The 24,852-nt window shown below is 35.1% G+C and overlaps 1 protein-coding gene across 2 annotated transcripts; it reads right to left on the minus strand.

The window, feature by feature from the left end:
- Nucleotides 1–1,190: 1,190 nt before the first annotated feature.
- On the minus strand, nt 1,191–24,399 carry LOC115211662 (coiled-coil domain-containing protein 151-like). Of its 2 annotated transcripts, XM_029780309.2 has the most exons (12): nt 24,165–24,399; nt 20,633–20,754; nt 18,888–18,965; nt 17,809–17,988; nt 15,282–15,386; nt 14,677–14,928; nt 10,532–10,678; nt 9,636–9,796; nt 4,629–4,785; nt 3,332–3,487; nt 1,499–1,580; nt 1,191–1,351 (listed from the first exon to the last, which is right to left on the minus strand). In XM_029780309.2, the coding sequence occupies exons 1-12, from the start codon at nt 24,244–24,246 to the stop codon at nt 1,224–1,226; spliced, it is 1,650 nt and encodes a 549-aa protein (XP_029636169.1). In that variant the 5' UTR covers nt 24,247–24,399; the 3' UTR covers nt 1,191–1,223. The 2 variants fall into 2 exon arrangements, with proteins under 2 accessions (XP_029636169.1, XP_036357591.1); XM_036501698.1 differs by lacking the exon at nt 15,282–15,386.
- Between the last annotated feature and the right edge of the window lie 453 nt (nt 24,400–24,852).

Raw genomic sequence — 24,852 nt, forward strand, 5'->3', positions numbered from 1 at the left:
ATTGCTCTAGAACTAATTAATAATTAACATTTTAATTGCTGTTGTTACTTACAACAAAAATTAAAATTTATTATGCAAGATATATTACTCTTAAACAAAATATATTAGAAAAATAATGATAAGTGTTGTAACAAGTAAACACTCAACAATGCTGGATCCTAGCCTGTTTTCCATTCCAAGCTGAAGTAATTTTACTTCACCTATATGTCCAATGCATTTAGGAAAAGCATGACTTTCAGAAATTCTGATTCCTGTCTTTTATAAATTCATAGCATTGGAAGCAAGTATAAATAAAAGAATAACAATAATATAAGCACTAACTAAGGATAAAAAAGTCAATTGTTTATTAAATAAATTGCTGCATATACACCTTTATTATTTTGAGGCATTCTTTGTTATCACAATTTTACAAGGTTTTTTTTTCACTTTAAATCAAGAGAGTAATAAAAGAATATGAAAGTAAACATTTTGCAAAAAGGAAAACTTTTAAATGTAAATATTTAAAATTTTCATATTATATTAACCTTGTAGTTAACTGTTAACTCCTATTATATGCACATTTAGGATCCACATGTTGGATACATTAGTGTGATTGATTATAGAATATATATGTGTGTGTGTGTGTGTGTATATATATATATATATATATATTGAAGTGACTTCCTTTTACTTTCTCAATGTGGACAACAAACCAAAGAATATTCCTAGAATAGGTGTTAACTACTGAGGACAGGTGAATTTCGCATCATAAAGTTAAGTGTCCTACTCATAAACAATAAAAAACAAAAAGAAAACTTGCATCAAAATTGAATTCCTAATCTGTGTGACCTGATAGTTCCTCCACAGACAATTCACCTCTACATACTTAACATGAATTAGTCAATGATATCTATTTGTTGCAAATAAACACTGATATAGTAATTAAATGTTGGTTAATAATCAGAATCTAGCACATCATCTGTTGCCTCCAGTTATTATTAAGAATGAAAATTGATCAATGTAGCCTGAGTCAAAAGAAGGTGCCACATGTTTAAAAGTAGTATTTAATTTAACTATCACAGTATTTTTACATAAATAGATATTTAAATTATCATTAATCATAAAAGAAAATGTCAATGTTTTGTTTTGTTACAAGAGCAGTTTCATAATACTGTTGTTCTCTAATATACTAAAACTTCTGAGGTTTATTGAGCTGTATTTAATTGTTAGATTTCTTAAACTACTTATTTAGTTTTCTTCCTTCTTCTTGGCATGTCTTTTTTCATCTTAGCATCAATTATACTTTGAGATATTTTCTTTATGGCACTTCTGCTCAAGACTTCTGGTTCATCCTCTCGGCTACTTTCGCTCTCTTTGGTAATTAATAGGAAAAGAAAAATAATAAAATAATATATAGAAGTTAGCATTTTATCCATCTCTTTTGCATAAGACTGTTTACAATAATAAAAACAGCATTGTTCAGTTAAGAAATACAAATTGTTAAAGGGATAAAACTCACCAGCATAGATGTTTTCAAGTTGTGTGGAAAGCTTAACACGTGTATTATATGCAGGAAGTCTGCTTTCAATATTGATATGGAACTGAAATTCAGACATAAATATTGCATATTAAAATTACTGCTATTTATTTAGATATAAGTGAAATATCTGGGGAATTGCTCACTTCAAAAATTTTTTTATTTGTATATAATTCTGCATGGTTTATTATTTTTTACATAATTATAATACAAATCAAATGCAAGAATATTTTGTCATTATCTTTGTTGCATGTCTTTTATACTCTAACTTTTGCTCATCTAACATTAATTTCAACTCTAACCTTCTTCTAAGCAGCAATTCTATTATATTTGAAGTTGAGAATAAAGATGATGGTGGAACAGAAGAAAAAATGCACAGCTATTTTTCTGTTAATCTTACAGGGGTGCTAGAATACCTTCCAGTTGTGGTCTCTCTGATTTACTTACTATTTTGAGTTTGAAAAGAAAAGGCTTTTCAGCTTTTTGTGATGATAGCTTTTAGCAGTTCATTATATATTTTGTAGGACTATGATATTCTAAAGATCTTGTCAACTATGACTACTGCTAATTGGTACTGGGTAAAAATATCATCATCGTACAATCTTAGATGAGGTGTTTTTCAAGTTGTATATCTCTTGATAACTATAGACTCAATTGTAAGGATAGATGTTGATTACTGTAAATCTGAATTACAGCTTCTGTACAAGTAACAACAAATTATTACAACTTGTTGCCTTATATACAATTTTTAAATAAATAATAAATATGCATAAATTTAAGGCAAGGTTTTTCTTTTCAATTTTCTATCAAAAAAGAAAAGTGTTACTTTATTGCTTTAAAAAGATTTTCATTATAAAAATAGAGGCTGACATATATTTTGGTGTGTATGTATATATATATAAGAAAGCTTGTAACAAAGCAAAGAGTCTTACAAAACCCTGTATATTTCAGGCTCAAAGGCCTATATTCAGAAGGAAGCAGTCTAAGAAATGTGTAGTAAAGGAAACTTACAACTGCACATTCATTTCTTGGATTGCTTCCTTCTGAAGATAGGCCTTTGCATGTGAAATATACAGGATTTTGTAGAACTTTCTGCATTGTTAGTATTTTTATTCCCCTTTTCTTTTTACAATGCTTCAAGCAAACTACAACACTCATATATATATATATTTGGCATTGACAACTTTTCTAATATTATAAACAAATGCATCTAACCCATCTACATGTCATATCTGGCTCGTTGTTCCTTTCTATCCATCACAGTTGTTAAAAACTGAAAGAACACCGAAATATTTTTTTTAAAATCTCACTAACATAAAGATTAAAACCTGTGGAATAGTCTACATCAGTCCAAACCCATGTCATTATGGAAAAACAAACCAATAGGAGTTGTAATGGTTTATTAATTAAATTCTAGCATACAAATTGTGTCTGTACCAAATATTTAGAATGAGATCATCTGAGTAACTGATCACTGAAGATTTTATCATCAATACTTTGACACAAGCAATGTGGCATTAGGTACTTATGTAGACTATCTGCTTATTTATCATTGCTGAAACCTTTCCCCACTTGTACAGTAATTCTGACATAAGTTGTTATCTTGTATCTGCTCCAACACTACAGTTTGGGTTAAATTATCTTCTATTTGGAACCTACCCAGTTCTTAAGTGCATGATAGAGTTATGTGATATGTTTTTAGATGCAAATCTCTGCAAATAAATCTCAACAATATGCACATTTCTCCATCATGACAAGCAGAGGATATTGTTGCTCACATATACTTGTCAGTTTGCATACAGATTTATTTCTTACCTCCTCATCTTCCATTTGTTTTTGAACTTTCTCCAAGTCCACATCATGAAAGTCATCCATGAGCTTCAGCAGTTTCTCTTCACATAAAGCTAATTGATCAAGGACATACTCATTTGAAGAAGGGGAAAGCTTTGTTGATGCTGTGTACCCTTTTGGCTGTAGTAGTGAAAGGGAGAACAAACCAAATTACCAGATGATATTTCACCCCTTTAACATTCTTAACATGTTTCAGTCTATTAATAATCTCAGTCATTGTATTAGATATATATACAAATAAAAATACACACACACACACGTCATGAACTAACTATTACTTTCTCAGATGCAGCACGGAATTTTCTCAGTGAACAGGTCGCAGTTTCAAAGCGACGAAAATATTTCAACAAATTAAATTTAAATGTTGAAGTGAATCTAACGGTTTTTGTGTGTTTTTTAAATGGCTTATAAACACCTTCCACGCTGCAATAAAATAAAATTATTAGACTTAAGAAAATAAGATTTTTATTGAAATTTGTTAAGGAGCTTTTCTATTACTGTTGAAGAGTTTTTATTATAAGTTGGTGTACTGTGTGATGCCAAGATCTAACATTTCAGACACTTGTTACAAATATAAAGAAAGTAATGATTTAAAGTGAAAGAATGATAAGGAAGAGAAGTAGTGTGAGATGAACAAAGAGGAAGCAGAGCAAGAGGACCAAAATTTATAAGCAAGATGAAAATCAAATGAAGTGGAACAAAGGTAATAAGTAAACTGGAAATCAAATCTCGTCATAATACATCACATGTGTGTATATAGATAGATAATGTATGTATAAATGTGTGTCTGTTTTCTTTAGTAATTGGGTGTAAATAACCTAAGTTATTTATATACTCAGAAGGGAAATAATTCCCTAAACAAGCATAATTCATGGGAAGTAAAGCCCTTCAAGATGAGAGTGTTGATGTAACAGACTAAAAATCTCTTGAAGGCTGTGCCCCTGCATTGTTACAGTCCAATATTATAGCTTTATCAACAAATGATAATAGAAAAATAGAAAATACTTCTATAAAGTGTTTATGTACAGCACAAGCAGTGTCAGTCACTGCAGGTTTTGAGCATTTGTGCTGTTTATAAATCTATTTATCTATCATCTGTGTGTGTGTGTATGAAGACAATGAACATTAAAAGAGACAACACAGGAAGGGCAAAGGTTGACAAATATGGTATATATGTACACACACATGCATGCACACCTAAAACACAGGCAGAATAAAATTGAAACCTGAGAAATACAAAAATATAAAATGAAAGACATACTGTTTTTAGATGAGAGAGTCTATCAGCAAGATGGTCAATACCAGATTTGACTTGCAATAAGATTTTAGACATTTTCTCCAGTTTATTTTCAATTTCAGCCCTACTAGTTTCTTCTTCCTGTAATTTCTCTTGGAATTCTTCAAGCATTCTTTGTCCTCTGAAGAGAAATAATGAACAATATTCATCATCATCATCATTTTTTAACATCCGTTGTCTATGCTGGCATGGGTTGCACAGTTTGACCAAAGCTGAGGAGCTGCACCAGACTCCAGTCTGATATAGCATAGCCTTTCCAAACGCCAACCACTCTAAAAGTGCAATGGGTGCTTTTACATGCCACCGGTACAGATGCCAGTCGTGTGACACTAGTATCTGCCACAACTACGATTTCACTTGGCTTGATGGGTCAAGCATGGTAGGTCATGGAAGGTCTCAGTCATTTGTTATTGCCTCCACTCAAATATTGAAAGAAAGAAATATATATATTAAAAAAAAGCAAAAAAAAAAACAAGGGTGACAGACAGATGTGTAAATTGGCAATGCTGATTACTCAGAAACACCATCTACACAAAAAAATAATAATCAAGTTTCTGCTAAAATATTTAATGTGCTAAAAATTATTAATCTTATTAGAACTGCTGATGCACCGAGGAAAAGATAACATTTGCTCAGGTCAAGAAGACACATGTTTTTGAGTATGTGAGTAGTTCACTTCACGACCACATGGTTTCAGATTCAATCCCAACATATGCACACTCTATTATCTAATATACAAATGCCTATTTTTTTTCTTTTCTGACTCATAATGTGCACACATATATAAATGTGTGTGTGTGTGTGAAGAGAGAAAAAACACAAAGATTCAGAGTCAGTGAAAGAAAATGAAATAGAACATCAGTTTATTCCTCTTACACTTTCCTTCTTGCTGATTCTTCAACTCATTCTTATAGTTACACCTCTTGTTTTTCCATATAATTCTACTTTTCTTTCTCAACTCTTCACTATCCTCCCCACCACCACCACTATCATCATCATCCTCATCGTCACAATAATCATTTGTCATGACTCTTCAATTACACCCACGTTCTCTTCAGTCTCACAACATCTATTATTGAGGCAATCAAATGCTTATACTCCATATCCAGCATCCACAACCTGGTCATAAGATATTTCTCACACAATACAAATGAGCCAGGAAAAAATTTGTTTAAACAAATCTGTAGGTGAAAGTATGTTGATATGTGTTAGTGATATTGGAAACTTATATATCAATGTGTGTGTGGGGTGTGGATGATGATGATGATGATGAAAGGCAGCGAGCTGGCAGAAACATTAGCACGCAGGGGAAAATGCTTCGGGGTATTTCGTCTGCCGCTACATTCTGAGTTCAAATTCCACCAGGGTTGACTTTGCCTTTCATCCTTACGGGGTCGATAAATTAAATACCAAAATTTTGGGAATGATGATGATGATGGTGGTGGTGGTGGTGGTGGTATGATGATGATGGTAGTGGTGGTGGTTGTAACTAGCATCAGACTAATTCTTCATCATCATCATCATCAGCATCAACAACAACAGTATTTTAATGTCCACTTTCCGATGCTTGCATGGATCAGACTAAGTTTATTGAGGTAGATTTTCTACAGCAAAATGCCCTTCCTGTCACCAACCTTTACCCGTTTCCAAGAGTGACAATATTTCTCCATGGCCAGATATGTTCATTACAGAATATTGGAAATGAATGGCACTGCTTGTATGACAGTGACAATCATATTACAACTGTCATGCAATGTCAAGACAAGGAAACAAACATAAATACACTCACAGCCCCACACATTGATATACATATATACATACATGCATCCATCCATCCATCCATGCATCCATTCATACATACATGCATACATACATACATACATACATACATAATATATATATATATATATATATATATATATACATATATTCAAAACTATTGAAAAGGTTGCAAGATGCAACGAAAATTTGAGAAAAATAAAAAAGAAATAAGTGGAAATTTTACCAGTGTGTGTGTTAAAATTATAAGGCACTAAAAGAAAATAACTCTCCCTAGACACAACAGAATATGTTTCAACAAACGCTCTCACATAAAGAATCTTGCAAACCAAATCCCAAAACGAAATATATTAATTAAGTTATAGAGTTATATATATTAAGTCATAGAGTGATGAATGGTTTCACATCCAAAAAGGTCATAGCTTCGCAGATGTCTGCAAAATGTGTATATAAATGTGTGTGTGTGGCTCAGTAATAGAGCACTGGGCTCAAAATCATGAGGTAGTGATTCCAATTCCCAGGCTGGGCTGTGTGTTGTGTTCTTGAACAAGATACTTTATTTCACCCTGCTTCAGTTCACTCAGCTGTAGAAAAGACTCACGATGTCACTGGTGCCAAGCTGTATCAGCCTTTGCCTTTCCCTTGGATAACACTGGTGACGGGGAGAGGGAAGGCTGGTATGCATGGGCGACTGCTCGTCTTCTATAAACAACCTTGCCTGGACTTGTGCCTCAGAGGGTAACTTTCTAGGTGCAATCCCATGATCATTCATGACCAAAGGGGATCTTTATATATATATATATATATATATATATATATATATATATATATATTACAGGATTCTTTCAGTTTCCATCTACCAAATCCACTCACAAAGCTTTGATCAGCCTGAAGCTATAGTAGAAGACATTTGCCCAAGGTGCTGTGCAGTGGGATTGAATCTAGAAGATTGAATCTAGAACCCAGAACTATGTGGTAGAGAAGCAAACTTCTTACCACATAGCCATTCCTGTGCCACAATTCTGATTGAAGAAATCTATGATTGAACACATTCCAGCCATGACCACCCTGGCTTCTGAGCTTTATGTAGGACTATTGCAGCCCAATGTACTCTTAGCTTCCCTTAGATGCTATGGGACATATTGAAGGTGATTTAGATGCTATTTCTAGCCTGTAAAGTAACTATAGAGAAGTTGCTTCATTAGCTCACATGTGTAGCTGTTATCATGGATATTGTTGTTTTTAGCTGTGGTTTGCTCTGATCAAGCAGACATATGATCAATGAATCTGGTTCTACATTATCCAATATGTTCTTTAAGTCAGAGTGAGATTTTGATGAAGATTTGGCTGCTATTTCCAGCAAGTCAACTGTATAGAATAGAAGTGGGAAACTTTTTTTCAACCAGGGTCAGCAGATTTTTCTTTCTACAATAGGCACAAAGGCTGAAATTTTAGGGGAAAGGAGCTAGTCAATTACATCAACCCCAGTGCTCAAGTAGTACCTTTTTTTTTATCAACCCCCAATAGGATGAAAGGCCAAGTTGACTTCAGCAGTATTTGAACTCTGAACATAAAGCTAGAAGAAATGCTGCTAAGAATTTTGTCTGGCTTGCAAATGATGCTGCCAGTTAACTTCTTTCACCAGGGTTAGTCCATCATAAACACATTAAGAACTGAACTAATAGTAGTAGTAGTAGTAGCAGTGAAGGTAGCGGCAGTAACTATACTAGTTATATCTGTTGTCTAGCCCCAGGTCAATCCTAATTAAACAGACCTATGATAAGAACTGTTTGAACTTGACCATTCTGTCCTTTTGTCTTTTTCTCAGACATTGTGTATCTAAGACTACATTGTGCAAAATGTGTCTTTTTTTTTTTTTGAAGGTGGTGGGATGAAATTTGAGGGAGATTTGACTGCTACATCTAGCACAATGAGCAACCATTACAGGTTCTCTCTCTCTCTCTCTCTCTCTCTCTCTCTCTCTGGCTGTCTGTCAAGCTAGCTAGCTAGCTTTTAATGTATTCATTTTCACTGCTATCTGTTTGAAAAAATTAACATGTGTTTCTCTTTCAATATTTCCCACTCCTAGCAGCAACAACAATAGAATTATTACCTATTATTAGCAGGAAGCACTGTACCAAATTCCATAACTCATTCAACTGGGTCATTAAGATATCGTTGAAATGTCCGAGTAGTGCATCTAGAGCAAGTCAACTTAACAGGGGTCCATCTTAGACACACTATTTTAGAAAAGAGTATTTAACAGTTATATCACTTGTTAAGGTTATCTCTACAGCTTTTCTGTAGAAATAATAGTCAGCACTGATTTTGTTACAACATTTCATAACAGAGATGCCTGATGTAAACAACAATGATACCAAAGATGAAAAATGGGTAATGGGCATATACACCCAATATCTATGTCCCATTTTTGATCTCATTATTGGTTACATTAGGCATACTTGGATATAAGTGCTGCTTCAGAAAATCTGAAGCTGTTGCTTTAATACTGTATAAAAGGAAACAAACATATAAGAAGAAAATTTATGTATAAACTTGATCAGTTCGCATTTTAACCACTGCCTAGTAGTGTGTTTAATTTGTTCACTGAACACTGCCAAAAATTCTCTCGTGTTTCTCAAAAATTCCCCCTAAATCACAAAATAAGGGTGGCCTATTTTTCAAATCCTGGCAGCAACACTGAAGCTGGAAACGGGATAATAATGTAATTCTACACTTTATCACATTCAAGAATATAAACATGTTTTTAAGTACAACACATGAGGAGTCAAAAAGAAACACTACCTTTCACCAGCACACCAGGGTAGGCACTGCATGAATGACAGTGCTTTCTCTCCCTAGCATGAAGCTTCCTATCTTGAGCATGTGAGTATGCGCACAACTGCCAAACACTGCATTAGTAGAACTGTGAAGCGCACAGTTCTATACAAGGATTTTTGCATTTTTTCCATAAACTAGGGGATGGCTACTGACATTAAGCTTAAGGATTATATAATGTATAAGTATAAAGAAAGAATTAAAGAAAAAAAGGACTCATTATATTGAATGTTATTGATATCGAATGGAAATATGGGATGCTGCAGTTTTGCAGTGCCTATGTACAAGCCACCACTGCTTGGGTAGGACAATAACAAACTACAAACACAAATTACAATACAACACACAAATTACCTTGACAATTTGGTTTCTCCTGTATATTTCATTTCTTCAAATGTCTTTTGAAGTTTTACCTTTTCCTCTCTCAGAAGAGAAATTTGTTTTTCATTTTCTTGCTTCAGCTCTTCTAAATGAGCTGTTGTTGCTCCTTGGTTTTCAAATCGACTTACAACTTCCTTGAAAGAGTCCAAAATTTAATGATATGTAATTTAAAATGACAATAGGAAAATCATGCTGTTATATATATATATATATATATATATATATATATTTCGTTTTTGGTCTTGGTTTGCAAGATTCTTTATGTGAGTTCATGTGTTGAAGCATATTCTGTTGTGTCTGGGGAGTCATTTTCTTTTTGTGCCTTATAATTTAACACAGTCACCGGTAAAATTTCCACTTATTTCTTATTTTTATTTTCCTAAAATCTTCGTTGAGTTTTGCAACCTTTCCAAGAATGAAAACTATTGAAAAGGTTGCAATACGCAACGAAAATTTTAGGAAAATAAAAATAAGAAATAAGCGGCAATTTTACTAGTAAGTGTGATACATTTTAAAGCAGAAAAAGAAAATGACTCTCCCCCAGACACAACGGTGTATATATATATATATATATATATTATATATATATATATATATGGTGACCCCCGGTGTATATATATATATAATTAATATACAGGGTGTGATGGGTGAATTGTCGCCATTTCATAGTTTTAATTTCACACATGCACATTGTTTGTGTTTGATTTTGTCAACTACACACACACACACACACACACACACATGTATATAAATACATGTAAGCATGCCTGTGGGTATATAAGTATGAATGTTTGCATATATTTTGTAATGTATGTATGGTAGTGTCTGTGTGTGTGAATCCTTATGGGTATAGAGTGAGAATATTTTACCATCGTATCAGATACACCAGTAGCCTCCTTGATGCGTCTAAAAGCTTCTTCATATGTACTGATCTTTTGTTGTTGCTCTTCTCCAGATAAAACTTGTTTTTCTCCTGATGCAGTTTCATCTTGTTGTTGGAAGGATGGACGTTGGGCCTAAATGTTAAGAAAAAAAGATAGAGTTATAACAATAGCTAATCTCTAAATCTAAGGTAGCAGCAGAATGTGACATAGTGATGGTATATAAGGTAATCATTGCAAATCAGATAATATTTCCTAACCCTCTATAATGATGATGACGACAATGACAATGGTGGTGATGGTGGTAATGTTGATGATGATGATGATGATGATGATGATGATGAACTTATTTTACACAATGCTCAGGTGCATTACATCACATCAGAAAAAGTAACCAAAACTGCATGAACAGTACACAGAATATGCATGGGAAGTGAACAGTGAAAAAGTGAATAAATCTTTAAAAAAAATGTACACAAGTTAAACTCTGAGTATGTCATTCAGACTGAGGAAGAAAAACAAATCATGAAAAATTAATATTTTAAAATTGAATTTCTATACTTTTTTAAAAAATGGTATAATATCAGATTAGGTTATTGTTCACTTCCATATCTTAACATACTTTTAGCAAATCACTTATTGATGACACTCATACTTAACCTTTTTGCATTTTAACTGGCTGCATCCAGCCATAATATTCTACCTGCTTTATGTTCAAACTGGGCAGATTCAGCCTCTCACACTTACCCTACAATGTCATTCTGAAAGTAAACAATCACATCGTTGAAATCTCAAAGCTATGAGATAATGCGTGATTAATTCAAAACCTTGCGTATAAATACATTTGACCGAATAATTTGAATGCTAAAGGGTTAAAGAGCTAACTGCCACAGAGATTTTAATTCAGTAGCTAAGTCAGTCACTTAATACAGCTTCAATGATTCACAACTGCATCACCATCATCGTCGTCATCATCATCATCATCACCATCATCATCACTGAACATCCTTTTCCCATGCAGGCATGGAACAGACAGTTTGACAGGATCTGGTAAACTGTAGGGCTGCACTGAGCTCCAGTGTCAGCTTTATCATGGTTTCTATTGATTGGATGTCCTTCCTGATACCAATTACTTTACAGTGTGTACTGAGTGCTTTTCTTATGCCGCCAGTCTTTACTAAAGTCACTAAGAAACTTGCAAATCAAGAAAAGAACACGAAAAAAAAAATTAAAAAGTCCCATTAAGGGAGAAGCACAGGTGTTTTGTTATAGAGAAAATACACAGCTACCCCATTTTATATAAGGGTCGGTGGGAGTACAAGCATAATGATATTAAAAGAAGTTGCCTAGAATGCTATCAGTCAAGTTTAATGTAGTAAAGAATAAAGTAATCAGGTCAATGATTAATGTTAATTTAATCTGGTCAGATTAATTTAATATTAGTCATTGAGTCTTTGTCTCCTTATTGCATAAGTATTATTAATTAATAAAAGTTTTTTTTCTCTCTCAGTACTTTTAGTGATGGTCAAAACTTGACTGTTATTTTCTGTGTAAATGACATCTCTGGGTAATGCCCCTTAATCATAATTGTCCTATTTGTTTAGTTGTTTTAAATATAACATATAAAGATAGTTTTCATTGATATCCTGATACATCCAATGAGTTAGGGGACATTGAATATGAACAATGTATATAAAACATCATACCATTTTTTTTAATGTTAACATAATAATAATAATAATAATAATAATAATAATAATAATAATAATAATAATAATAATAATAATCCTTTCTACTTTAGGCACAAGGCTTGAAATGTTGGGGGTGGGGACTAGTTGATCACATCAACCCCAGTGTTTCACTGGTACTTAATTTATCGACCTCAAAAGTATAAAAGGCAAAGTCGACCTTGGCAGAATTTGAAAGAGAACATAAAAACGGACAAAATAAAAACGGACAATAATAATAATAATAATAATAATTTAAGCAGTTGTGGTTGATGTAAAAGGTAGCAGTAGTACCAATAATTGTTGGAGCCCTGGGAACAGTGAGCAAAAATCTCAAGAAGAACATAGAACAAATAGGGGCTGCAATAAGGGTGGAGCACTTGCAGAAGACAGCATTGCTTGGAACTGCTTGAATACTCTGGAAGGTGCTCGAAAAATAAGAGGTGTTACCTTAGTTCACTAGTAATGAACAGCTGACACTGTAGTACATCTCCAGCATTAGAAACTGTGCAAAGGCAATGATAATAATAATCTTTTCTATTATAGGTACAAGGCCTAAAATTTGGGGGATGGGGACTAGTCACTTATATCGACCCTAATGTTTCACTGGCACTCAATTTATCAATCTCAAAAAGATGAAAGCAAAGTCAACCTCAGCAGAATTTGAACACAGAACATAAAGGCAAGACAAAATGCCACCAAACATTTTGTCCAGCATGCTAAAGATTCTGCCAGCACACCACCTTAATAATAATAATAATAATAATACAACCCTTATTCAGGGACCTTTTGAGCGTGATGGGTTACTTGACCAGAAGAAAATCCTAACAGGGCCCTACCTGCGAGGTCATGTGCTGTTTATTTTGATATGAGATTACCATGTCACGCACATATGGTTGTGATGTATTAGCCTAGTGTACCCTTATCAGACGGGTAGTCATGATGGGTATACTGGGCTTCATATATTTTACCCCAGTGTCACTTTGATGGCATGCACTGCTCTTTCACTCAATAATAATAATAATAATCTTATTGTATACAGTGCCAGGTACCCTACAGCTCATTCAGAATGAGTAAAAGAGGGGATAAGTTAAGTAAAGGAAGACAACAATGAAAACCAAAAGTACATGCATTTGTACACAAATAAAAGACAAAGGTGAACAGTAAGAGAGCCACAAAAAGAAAATGGTACCTAGGCATGTAGTGTTGGGGAATTTCAGAAAGATTGGGATTTTTTAAGGATGAAGTGTCTCGATGGCTAACAATGGACATGGGTAGTTTCTTCCATGTTTTTACAATTCTGAACATGGAAAAATGCTTCTCAAAGTCTTGAGTGCTGTTGGTGTTTTTTTTTTCTTCATATATATTTTATAAGTATATCCATGGATAGTAGAGATATGGCTCCATCTAAGTGAGTTTCAAACTGACAAACACCAGACTCCCTCAGACGCACACACAAAATATCAGAGCAAAATTTGTTGGCACTCCACTTTATTAATGAGATTGCACCCATATAATTCTTAGACAAGTTAAAAAAGTTGAAAACCATCTTATTTTATAAACTTCTTAATTTGTTTACCTCCTTTCCAATCTCCACTAGGAGAGAGAGACTTGCCTCCATCCCACTGCTCTAACTGTAACAAGTGACAGGCGATGTTTTTTCATGGTATCTAAGGTGGCGAGCTGGCAGAAACATTTCATCTCTACGTTCTGAGTTCAAATTCTGCCGTAGCCGACTTTGCCTTTCATCCTTTCGGGGTCGACAAATTAAGTACCCGTTGTGTACTGAGGTCGATTTAATCGACTGGCCCCACTTCCCCCAAAATTTCGGGCCTTGTGCCTAGAGTAGAAAACATTATTTTGTCTTTACGCTCAGAGTTCAAATTCCACCGAAGACGACTTTGCCTTTCGTTCTTTCGGGGTCGATAAATTAAGTACCAGTTGCGTACTGAGATCGATCTAATCGACTGGCCCCACCTCCCCCAAAAAATTTCGGACCTTGTACCTAGAGTAGAACAGGATATAGTTCATAGTATCTAAGGGAGATAACTCTTCAACTTTTTTTTTTACTGAAGCAGCATTTACTTAGATTGATTTCAACATGTCCTTTAAAAAATTAGTGAAAATAAATGAAAATTATTGCATTCAGTTTTTTTTCTGTATAATTTAAACATTTCCCAAGAGTTATGAAAAGGAAGAACAGATTAATATCCAAACTCTTAAAAAGTTATTTCAAATTTCAGTAACTGTAAAGAAAATTACTTGAAAGAATATATTTGAAACAACCATTGTTTTTGAGAGAACAAGTTCACTAGAAATAAAAGGTATTAAGCATTTTCTGTCATTTTTGTTACCATAGCAACAATTTAACTTCAACTCTATAAAACTAAATTTTAATCAACTTACATTAAATCGCCGCTCTATTCTATCATGAAGCATCCTCTTTTCTTCAGCTTCTTTCTTAAGTTCTTGCAGCTGTATTTCTCGTTTCTTCCTTTCATGAGAAATCATATCCTCATGTTTCTTCAGAACTTTCAAGGCATTTTCTTTAGAAAGTTGAGCATCTCTATACATAGATTGTAGTTCCTCTTGCTCATTCAAACTTTGTTTGATTTCCTTCTCAAGGTTTTCTAAAACTAAAGGCCATTTTAGAGAGTCCTATAAATAAGAATATAGTTCAAAAAGATTACATACATACATAAGTACGTACATACATTCATACATACATACATACATACATACATACATACATCTATTAGTGGTACAGTGGAGATTTGTAAGACATTCCAAAAATTCTCCATCTGAGATTCTTATGTGAATAAATGCATACACTTGAGTGTATACATCGACAGTTCAACCAACGCACCCACTCAACCACATATTTACAAACACAGGGAACTCTCTTAACTCAAAATGTCTTGTGAACAAGTAACACTCAACATATAGTTGGAGAGTTATAAGTATTTAATAACCAGAAAAATTACATATAAAATTTAGAGTAATATACTTATTTCTTTTAGTTTTTGAAGAATTTTTTCATATGTTCTTGTAAGATGTGTGGCCTCATATATTTTCATCTGTGCTTTATCACAGCTATTTTCCAAGTATCTTATTCTCTGTTTTATAGAAAATAGATATATTAAAAATAGAAATCTTTTACTCTAAAACATACATATGAAATAACTTTTTCAAACCAAATATGTTTATCCCAAAATACACTACCTTCTATGAATTCATCAATTATCTCAGACACTGTGATGCTTTTGATCAATCAGAACATCCAACCATTAGTCTGATAACAGTAGTTAAACAACAATAACTGTTGCTGCTGCTGCTCCTGATACTACAACTAAGCTATTATGTGGTTGTTTAGTCTTTTGGAAATGGCAACCAAATATTCCTAAGATTACACTCTACCATCTTAAAAAAAGAAGGAAGGGTACATTGATATAATGTAGTCCTGTGTATACTATGCCTGAAAAAGACAAGATGGTTATAGTTGGAGTGCTTCCAATCATAGGTCTGAACAATCAGAAGAGGCAACCTGGAGTTAAACATCAATAACAACAGTAACAGCAACAGCAACAACAATAAAGCATCCCATATATCTGTAACACTCAAACTTTTTTTTTTAATTTCATAGCAGAAAATTATCTTCATCAACATCATTATTCAAAGAGTATTTTCTATCTTGGCATGGGTTGGACACTCAGGATAAAATTAAGAATTTTTGGTACACTTTGCATAGAAAGTTAAAAAACAAAGAGCTAAAAAAAATTTTCAAATTTTGAAAAAGAAATATAGAAAAATATTGATTATCTTATTTCGTTAAAGTGCATCAGATGTAGTGTGCAAGAGAGAAGACTGCACTGGCATGGCCATGTGATGCATATAGACAAGGACAGTTGTATAAAGAAGTGTCAATCATTAACTGTGAAGGGAACCTATGGAAGAGGTAGATCCAGAAAGATGTGGGATGAGGTGGTGAAATATGATCTTCAGATGTTGAGTTTCATGTAGGTGATGACAGAGACCAAAACTTTTGGTGATTTGCTATGCTTGAGAAGATATGTCAAGCTAAGTGAAATCATGGTCATGGCCAGTGCTGGTGATGCATAAAAGGCACCTGTGCTGGTGACATGTAAAAGGCACCCAGTACACCCTGCGGAGTGGTTAGCATTAGGAAGGGCATCCAGCTGCACAAACCAAGCCAAAATAGACTGGAGTAGCCCTATGGCTTACAAGTTCCAATTAAACCATCCAACTCATGTCAGTATGGAAAAGAGATGCTAAATAAGGATGATGACAATGACAACGACAACGACAATGATGATGACAACAACAACAACAATGATGTGCACCAATGTGTATGACTAAATTATGAATTCCATGATTTTCAAAACATTCACCTATTAGTATTGATATTCTAATGCCTTAAACTATACTTTTAAATGTCTATGTCATATCTAGACATTCCACATGGAGTATCTAGTGCAATGTAGTGCACCATTTGAGGGGAGACCAAGGGGAAACGAGCTGGCTGAAACATTAGCACACTGGGTGAAATGCTTAACGGTATTTCGTCTGCCGTTACGTTCTGAGTTCAAATTCCACTGAGGTTGACTTTGCCTTTCATCCTCTCAGGGTTGATAAATTAAGTACCAGTTATGCACTGGGGGTTGATGTAATCGACTTAATCCCTTTGTCTGTCCTTGTTTGTCCCCTCTATGTTTAACCCCTTGTGGACAATAAAGAAATAAGAAATAAGGGGAAAACAAAAATGAGATGTTGGAAAATGGTGACATTTGAAAATCCAGATAGAAAATTTAATGACAGTTGCTTCTGAAAAGATCCTGCAGTGGAGATTTTTAAGGACTATACCCTGATAACCATCCCAGGAATAGAAGCTACATTTTACAAGCCTTAATTTTTATAAAACATTAAATGGAACAAACTTGTTTCACGGAATTTATTTAGGAGGAAAAAATGGTTTTAGTCACATTGTGTAGAACAAGTGTCTTCTACCATAGACAAGGATCAACTAATACCATACGTGTGGGAACAAAGTTTGTTTTGTGGGTGAAAACCAAGGTCTTCAAATGGTGAAGTGCACTGAACATTCTCTCACTTGATGCAACTGATATCCTCCCAAAATTTCATTGGGTGTGCTTGTACTCCCGACACATTCTGTTCCAACGTTTTGTGAGTGAATTTTGTAGACACAAACTGTGACTATGTGGTAAGAAGCTTGCTTCTCAATCACTTGATCCTGGGTCCAGTCCCACTGCATGGTACCTTGGGCAAGTGTCATCTACTGTAGCCTTGGGCTGACCAAAGCCTTGAGAGTTGATTTCGTAGATGGAAACTGAAAGAAGCCTGTCATGTGCATGTATGTGTGTGTGTGTGTTTGTCCCCCAACCTTGCTTCAAAACCGATGTTGGAGTGTTTATGTTTCTGTAACTTAGTGGTTCAGCAAAAGAGACCAACAGAATAAGTCCTAGGTGAAAGAAATGAAAATGTGATAATATTTTGTTAAACCTGAGCTTCTGTAGATTCCTTTTTATCTGTTGTTATTGCTAAGAAAGATGCTTGCTGTTGTTCATTGTATGTTATCTGCATATTTCTCAGTTGCTTTTCTTTCACAGCAACCTGATGTTTTAGAGCATTGAGAAGTCGCATACCATCAGAGACTTTATGATCCAAAATAGTTATGGCTTCCTGAATGAAATAAAAAAAAAATTTTAAATATTACACATTTGTTTTTTCAAGCCAAAACAACATAAGTTAAAGGGAAATAAATACAAGTTGATAGTTTCTACTTCTATCTTGTATTTCAATATTTTAGGGAATGAACTTTTTCAGGATATCTTCGGAGAAATGGTGTTGGGGCCAACTTCAATGTTCTGTAGTGTGTGTATATACAGGGTTGCTTTCCATGCACAAAATGGTGTTACTGCTTTTTTTTTATGATGAAGATGATGATGAGGAGGGGGAGGAGGAGGATTAGCAATGAATGAAATATTTTTTATTTAATATTTTAGATGTGCTTTTTGTTTTTCTTCTTGTTGTTTTTGTGTATTTTATTTTACACTATCACTTGCGTATCACATTTTACATCATCATTATCATCATCATCATGTTTATCCTAAACACAACCCTCATTAACATGATTAAAAAATCCTTTTATTTATATTACTAATGAGGGAATCAGTGCAACAATGGTTGCTGATATTTTTGTGACATTATCATCCTATTTTCCTATTCTTAAAGTGTGTGACACCCATACTGACATTTTTTGCTAATTACATTACATAAATTTAAAACCTCCTGATACCTTTAACTACTGTCTATAACATCTTGATTCGAAAACAATGCTCTACATAGTCATTTGTCCTGATAGAAATAGCAGCCAATTCATCCTCAAATTATATTGTACTAACATACAAAAGGTTACATTGGATAATGTTGCCTTTGGTGTCCTGTTTCTGGGGAAAAGATAGGATAATTAAGGTTAGACTACTTTTGATCTGCTAGATCAAAGCTGACCTTGACTAAGAAGAAAATAATAACAAATACAACAACATGATTAAATAACTTCTTTGAAAATCAATATTTACCTGCCCAGTTTTGTTTTTTAGAGACGCTCGTTCAGTTGGTTTGTCCTTTAAGGCCTTGTTAATCACAGCTTCATCTTTCTGTAAAGAAGAAAATAGTCAAGCATTTGAGAGATAGAATAACTGTAATGGGTTTAGCTACAACAGCTACTATATAAGTAGCTACAACAGCTACTATAAGAAGCTAAAGTGAGTTTATTGAGGGATACAATAGTTGTAGTGACATTAGTTAAAGTACTTATCAAGGTATATAATACCTGTAGTGCGTTTGGTTATAATATTTATTAAAAAGGTGGTGAGCTGACAGATTTGCTAGCACATCAGGCAGGATTTCATTTGCCTTTATGTTCTGAGTTCAAATGCCGCCAAGGTTGACTTTGCCTTTTAATAATAATAATAATAATAATTGTGTACAGTGCTCAGGTGCACTACAACTCATCTAAAGTGTATATATAATCAGGTGTAGTTTCGGCGGATTTCGGAAAGCATGAGGGCCTTAAAAGATGCAGTGTCATGGCAGTCAACAACTGACGCAGGCAGTTTATTCCATGCTTCAGCAACTCTGAGCGTGAAAAAATGTTTCCGAAAGTCATAAGAGCTGTATTGTTTTCTGACTTTGTAGGCATGTCCACGTGTGTTAGACACATGGAGATCAAAAAGGTGTTCAGTGTTGTTGTTGGTGAGGTGGTTGATAACTTTGTGGGTGTTTACCAAGTCCGTCGCCAGACGCCGGAGCTTCAGTGAATCCATGCCCAGGGAAACAAGGCGCTCAGAATATGGTAGGTGTCTGATGGAGGGTATGCATTTGATTGCACGTCTCTGGACAGATTCCAGGAGGTCAATGTTCTGTGCAAGATAGGGGTTCCAAACTGATGATGCAAATCCTTTCAGGGTTGATAAAATAAATACTTGTTGCGCAGGATTGATGGCCTTCTGCCAAAATTTGAAGCTGATATTTACTGGGAGATAAAACAGCTGTTATAAGTTAAACTATAGCCTTAACCCTTTAACATTTAAATTACTCTATCAAATGTAATGCTTGTTTGTTCACAATGTTTTGAATTTATCATGCATAATCTCATAGCTTTGAGATCTTGGTGAGGTAACTATTTATTTTTAGAATGACATTGTAAGGTTGGTGTGAGAGGCCTGATATGGCCAGTTTGGACATAAAACAAGTAAAATATTTTGGCCAGATATGGCCGGTTTGAACGCTAAGAGGTTACTTGAGGAGATATAAGAACTGCAGTGAGCTTTGTTACATTTCTTGAGATATACAATAACTGTAGTATTGGCATTTCTTCTAGATCTTTACATTCTCAGTTCAAATCCTGCTAAGGTCACCTTTGCCTTTCATCCCTTTGAGTTTGATAAAATAAAGTATCAGTCAAGTACTTGGGTTGATGTAATCAATATGTCTCCACTCCTCAATCCTGAAACAGACTGGCATCCCAATCACAAGAATTGTCAAGTGGTAGTGGGAGGCAAACACACACACGATACAATAGGCTTCTTTCAGTCTCCCTCTATCAAATCTACTCAAGACTTTGGTCCAGCTGATGCTATGAGAGAAGACACTTGCCCATGGTGCCATGCAGTGAGACTGTACCCAGAACCATGTTATTGGAAGCAAGCTTAAGGCTTTGTGCTGCACTATCTTAAATATAAGTGAGTTCCTTGATAACTTGAATGTAAGTTCTTAGAGAATTTTGAATAGGAAAATATCGCTCAGTAATTGAACTACTTACCATGTGTAAATCATGAAGTTTTTGACGAAGTTCTTTGTTTTCTTTTCTCAATGTCTTTATTTTCTCTTTGTTCCTCTTTATTGTGAGCTGAGATATTTCATTGTAAGCTTTTCTATCACCATCTTACCATGCAATGAAATAATAGTCAATATCAGACTCTCTCACACTTTTGAAATGCAAAGAGCAAAAAAACACACACGAACACACACACACACACACACACACACACACACACACACACACACACACACACACACACACAGTCATATTCTTTTTTTCTTTTACTTGTTTCACTCATTTGACTATTGCCATGCTGGAGCACTGCCCTGAAGAGTTTTAGTCAAACAAATCGACCCCCAGAACTTTTTTTTAAAGTCCAGTATTTATTCTATTGTTTTTTTTTTTTTGCCAAACCACTAAATTATGGGGACATAAACTCACCAATACTGGTTGTCAAGCCCTAATGGGGAAAAAACACAGACACAACAACACAGACACAACCACACACACACACACACACACACACATGTACAACATGCTTCATTCAGTTTCCATTTACCAAATCCGCTCATATAGCCTTGGTTGGCCCAAGGCTATAGAAAAAGTGACTTGCCCAAAGTGCCATGCTGTGGGACTGAAGCTGGAACCATATGGTTGGGAAGCAAGCTTCTTACCACACAACCACACCTGTGCCTCATCATCATCATGATTTAACATCCGCTTTCCATGCTGGGTTGGGCGGTTTGACTGAGAACTGGCAGGCCAGAAGACTGTACCAGGCTCCAATCTGATTTGGCAAGGTTTCTACAGCTGAATATCCTTCCTAATGCCAACCACACTAAATGTGTAGTGGATGCTTTTTATGTGCCATTTGCACTGGCATTGGCTACACTCGAATGGTGCATTTTACATGCCACCAGCACAGATGCCAGTCAGGTAGCACTGGTATCAGCTGCAACTATGATTTCACTCAGCTCAACAGATCTCCACAAACATGGCATATTGGCCAATGATTGAAGGGTGCTTTTAAATGGGCTATTTATGCAACACTGGCATCAGCCACAACTATGATCTCACTTGGCTTGCTAGGTCTTCCTAAGCATGACATATCTCCAAAGGTCTCGGCCACTAGTCATTGCCTTGGTGAGGCCCAATGTTTGAAGGTTGTGCTTTACCACTTAATCTCATGTCTTCCTGGGTCTACCTCTTCCACAGGATTCCTCCACTGTTAGGGTGTGGCACTTCTTCACATAGCTGTCCTCATCCATACACTTCATATGACCATATCAGTGCAGTTGTCTCTCTTGCACACTACATCTGATGCCTCTTGTGTCCAACTTTTTTCTCAGGGTGTTTATACTCTGTCGTGTAAGCACACTGACATTACACATCGTCCTCAGCAGTCACATCCCATGTTTCAATGCTGTGTAGCATGGCTATTCACACACAGGCATCATACAGTCTACCTTCCACTCTGAGTAAAAGGTACTTTGTTACCAGCAGAGGAAGGAGCTCTCTGAACTTTGCCCAGCCCATTGTTATTGTAGCAGCTATGCTCTCAGAGCATCCACCCCCACTACTGACTTGGTCACCTAGGTAACGGAAGCTATCAACTACTTCTAGATTTTTCCCTTGGAATCTGTTTTCTGTAAATTTTTGGTGTTTATTGTACCTGTGCATTTTCCACACACAAAATCTATCTTCCCAGTTAACCTTCCTTTGATATTGCTGCACCTTTTATGTGTCCATAGCTTACACCGGGCACATCTTATGGAGTTTCTACCTACCCCTTTTCTACAGATCGAGTATGGCCATCTACCTAATGGTAATTTGTCTGGCTTCCTACTTACTAAGACTTTGGTCTTTGCTAGATTAACTTTAAGGCCCTTCGATTCTAAACCTTGCTTCCACATCTGAAACTTCTTCTCTAGTTCTGGTAGTGACTCAGCTATTAGAGCAAGGTCATCAGCATACAGGAGCTCCCAGAGGCAGCCTGTCTTGAATTCCTGTTATTGCCTGGAGGACTATGATGAACAAGAAGATGCTGAGGGTTGATTATACCCCTATATATATATATGCTTTTCTTATATTGTTGAGAAATATATTACTGGTTATGACATATAACTAGTGAAAATGTTTGCACCAGCTATTACTATGAGCAAGTTTGAATAAAACTGTTGGTAACATTCTCACCAGTTATTGCTTGACAATATAAGAATATAACCATTCTAATTCTCTTATTGAATGAGGAATTTTTCTTACTAATTGATAACTTATATACATACATATGTATATGCATACATATGTATATGCAGAAAGAGAGAGAGAGAGAGAGAGAGAGAGAGAGAAAGAGATGAGGGTGGGAGAGGAGGATCAAAGCTAGAGAAGCCCAGCTATTTTGTCAGCTGAGTCTTGTCCAGTTTTAATCCTCACTTGATATTTCGAATTAAACATCTGCCGCTCAGCTCATACATTTCCAGTTGCCGTTAATCTTTGTACACTCTGCTTGTTTCTCTGACAATTGGCAACATACTTTACCATAAATAATCTGTCCTTTACACATGAAAAAAAAATCCTGTTTCTAATAGAAGCATTTCTGCTTGACACTCAACTCTTACCATAATATTTTGTACAAGCTGTTTCAATTTATGTTGTTTCAAGTGAATTCATAAAATATTTTAAACTGGCACGAATTTTGTTCAAGCATATGACAGCTGGGTACATGTTATTGACAAGTGTCATGGAGGATGAAACATGCCTAATGTTCCCTTGAATTATTGTTGTGACAAAGATCATCTCACTTTGATATATCTTTCCTTTATCTTTTATTTGTTTCAGTCATATGACTGCAGCCACGCTGGTGCACCACCTAGAAAGGTTTCAGTTGAACAAATTGAGCCTGGTACTTATTCTGTTGATATCTTTTGCCAAACTGCTAAGTTACAAGGATGTAAACACGCCAACACTGGTTGTCAAGCTGTAGTGGAGGACAAACACAGACACACACACATAGATATATATGTGTGTATATATATATATATATATATGATGGGCTTCTTTCAGTTTCCATTCACTAAATCCATTCACAAGGCTTGGTCATCCCGAGGCTATAGTAGAAGACACTTACCCAAAGTATCACGAAGTGGGACTGACCCCAGAACCATGTGGTTGGGAAGCAAGCATCTTACCACACAGTCACACCTATATATATATATATATATATATATATATATATATATATATAAACATCTATATATAAGCATAAGCTTACACACACACACACACACACATACATACATACATTCATACATGTATGTATGTATGTATGTATGTATGTATGCAATCGGCAGTAGTGACAGTGACTCAAGGCCCAAGTCTTTCGTGCATAGAACGTATCAAACACGCACACACGCACATACATTCACACGCGCGCACGTATTTGTGTGTGTGTGTGTGTGCGTATAGTAGAGCGAGCGCATAAAATTTTATCTATTCAGATCCACTAAAGAAAGTAGACAGCATGAAATCTTACCAAGAAGGCATTTCTTTGCTTTCATCTCTTCTATCTTTTCAGATACAGGCCTGTCCACGGAGATTTCCCTTAGATCAGGCATTTTTGTTGCGCTAATTTCTGTCACCAGCAAGTGCTCTCAAATGTTTACGTTGGTATCTAAGGTATGCTTCATTGGCAACACTTAAATAACAGTAAGGGAAGTAACTGAAAGAAATCAAGTCCCTTAACTTTGTTGAATTTTCACCTTTAATTCTGACTGTGTGCAATTACGTACGTACATAGAGAGCAAAAATAAAGAAACACACAAAGACTATGTGAAAGAACAACAAACGGTGTATTTGGTTGACCCCCTAGAAAAAGGGAAGAAGTCTTTAACGTTTCGAGCCAACGCTCTTCTCAGAAAGAATAGATTAGGGGAGAGACGTGTCTGAGATAAACGGTCGAGGTATGACATGCATACATACATGCATGCATGCATGCATGCATACATACATACATGCATACATACATACTACATACATACATACATACTACATACATACATACATACATACATACATACATACATACATACGGCTTATATACAAATGCATGCCCATCCAACACACCAATTTTGTTTCTTATAACTTTCAGAAAATGGACACTTTTTTAATGAATTTTCTACAATACCTTTTAGATGATGTACATACCGATTATAAGGGAATTT

Source organism: Octopus sinensis, linkage group LG1, assembly GCF_006345805.1.
Source record: "Octopus sinensis linkage group LG1, ASM634580v1, whole genome shotgun sequence".
Classification (NCBI taxonomy): Eukaryota; Metazoa; Mollusca; class Cephalopoda; order Octopoda; family Octopodidae; genus Octopus; species Octopus sinensis.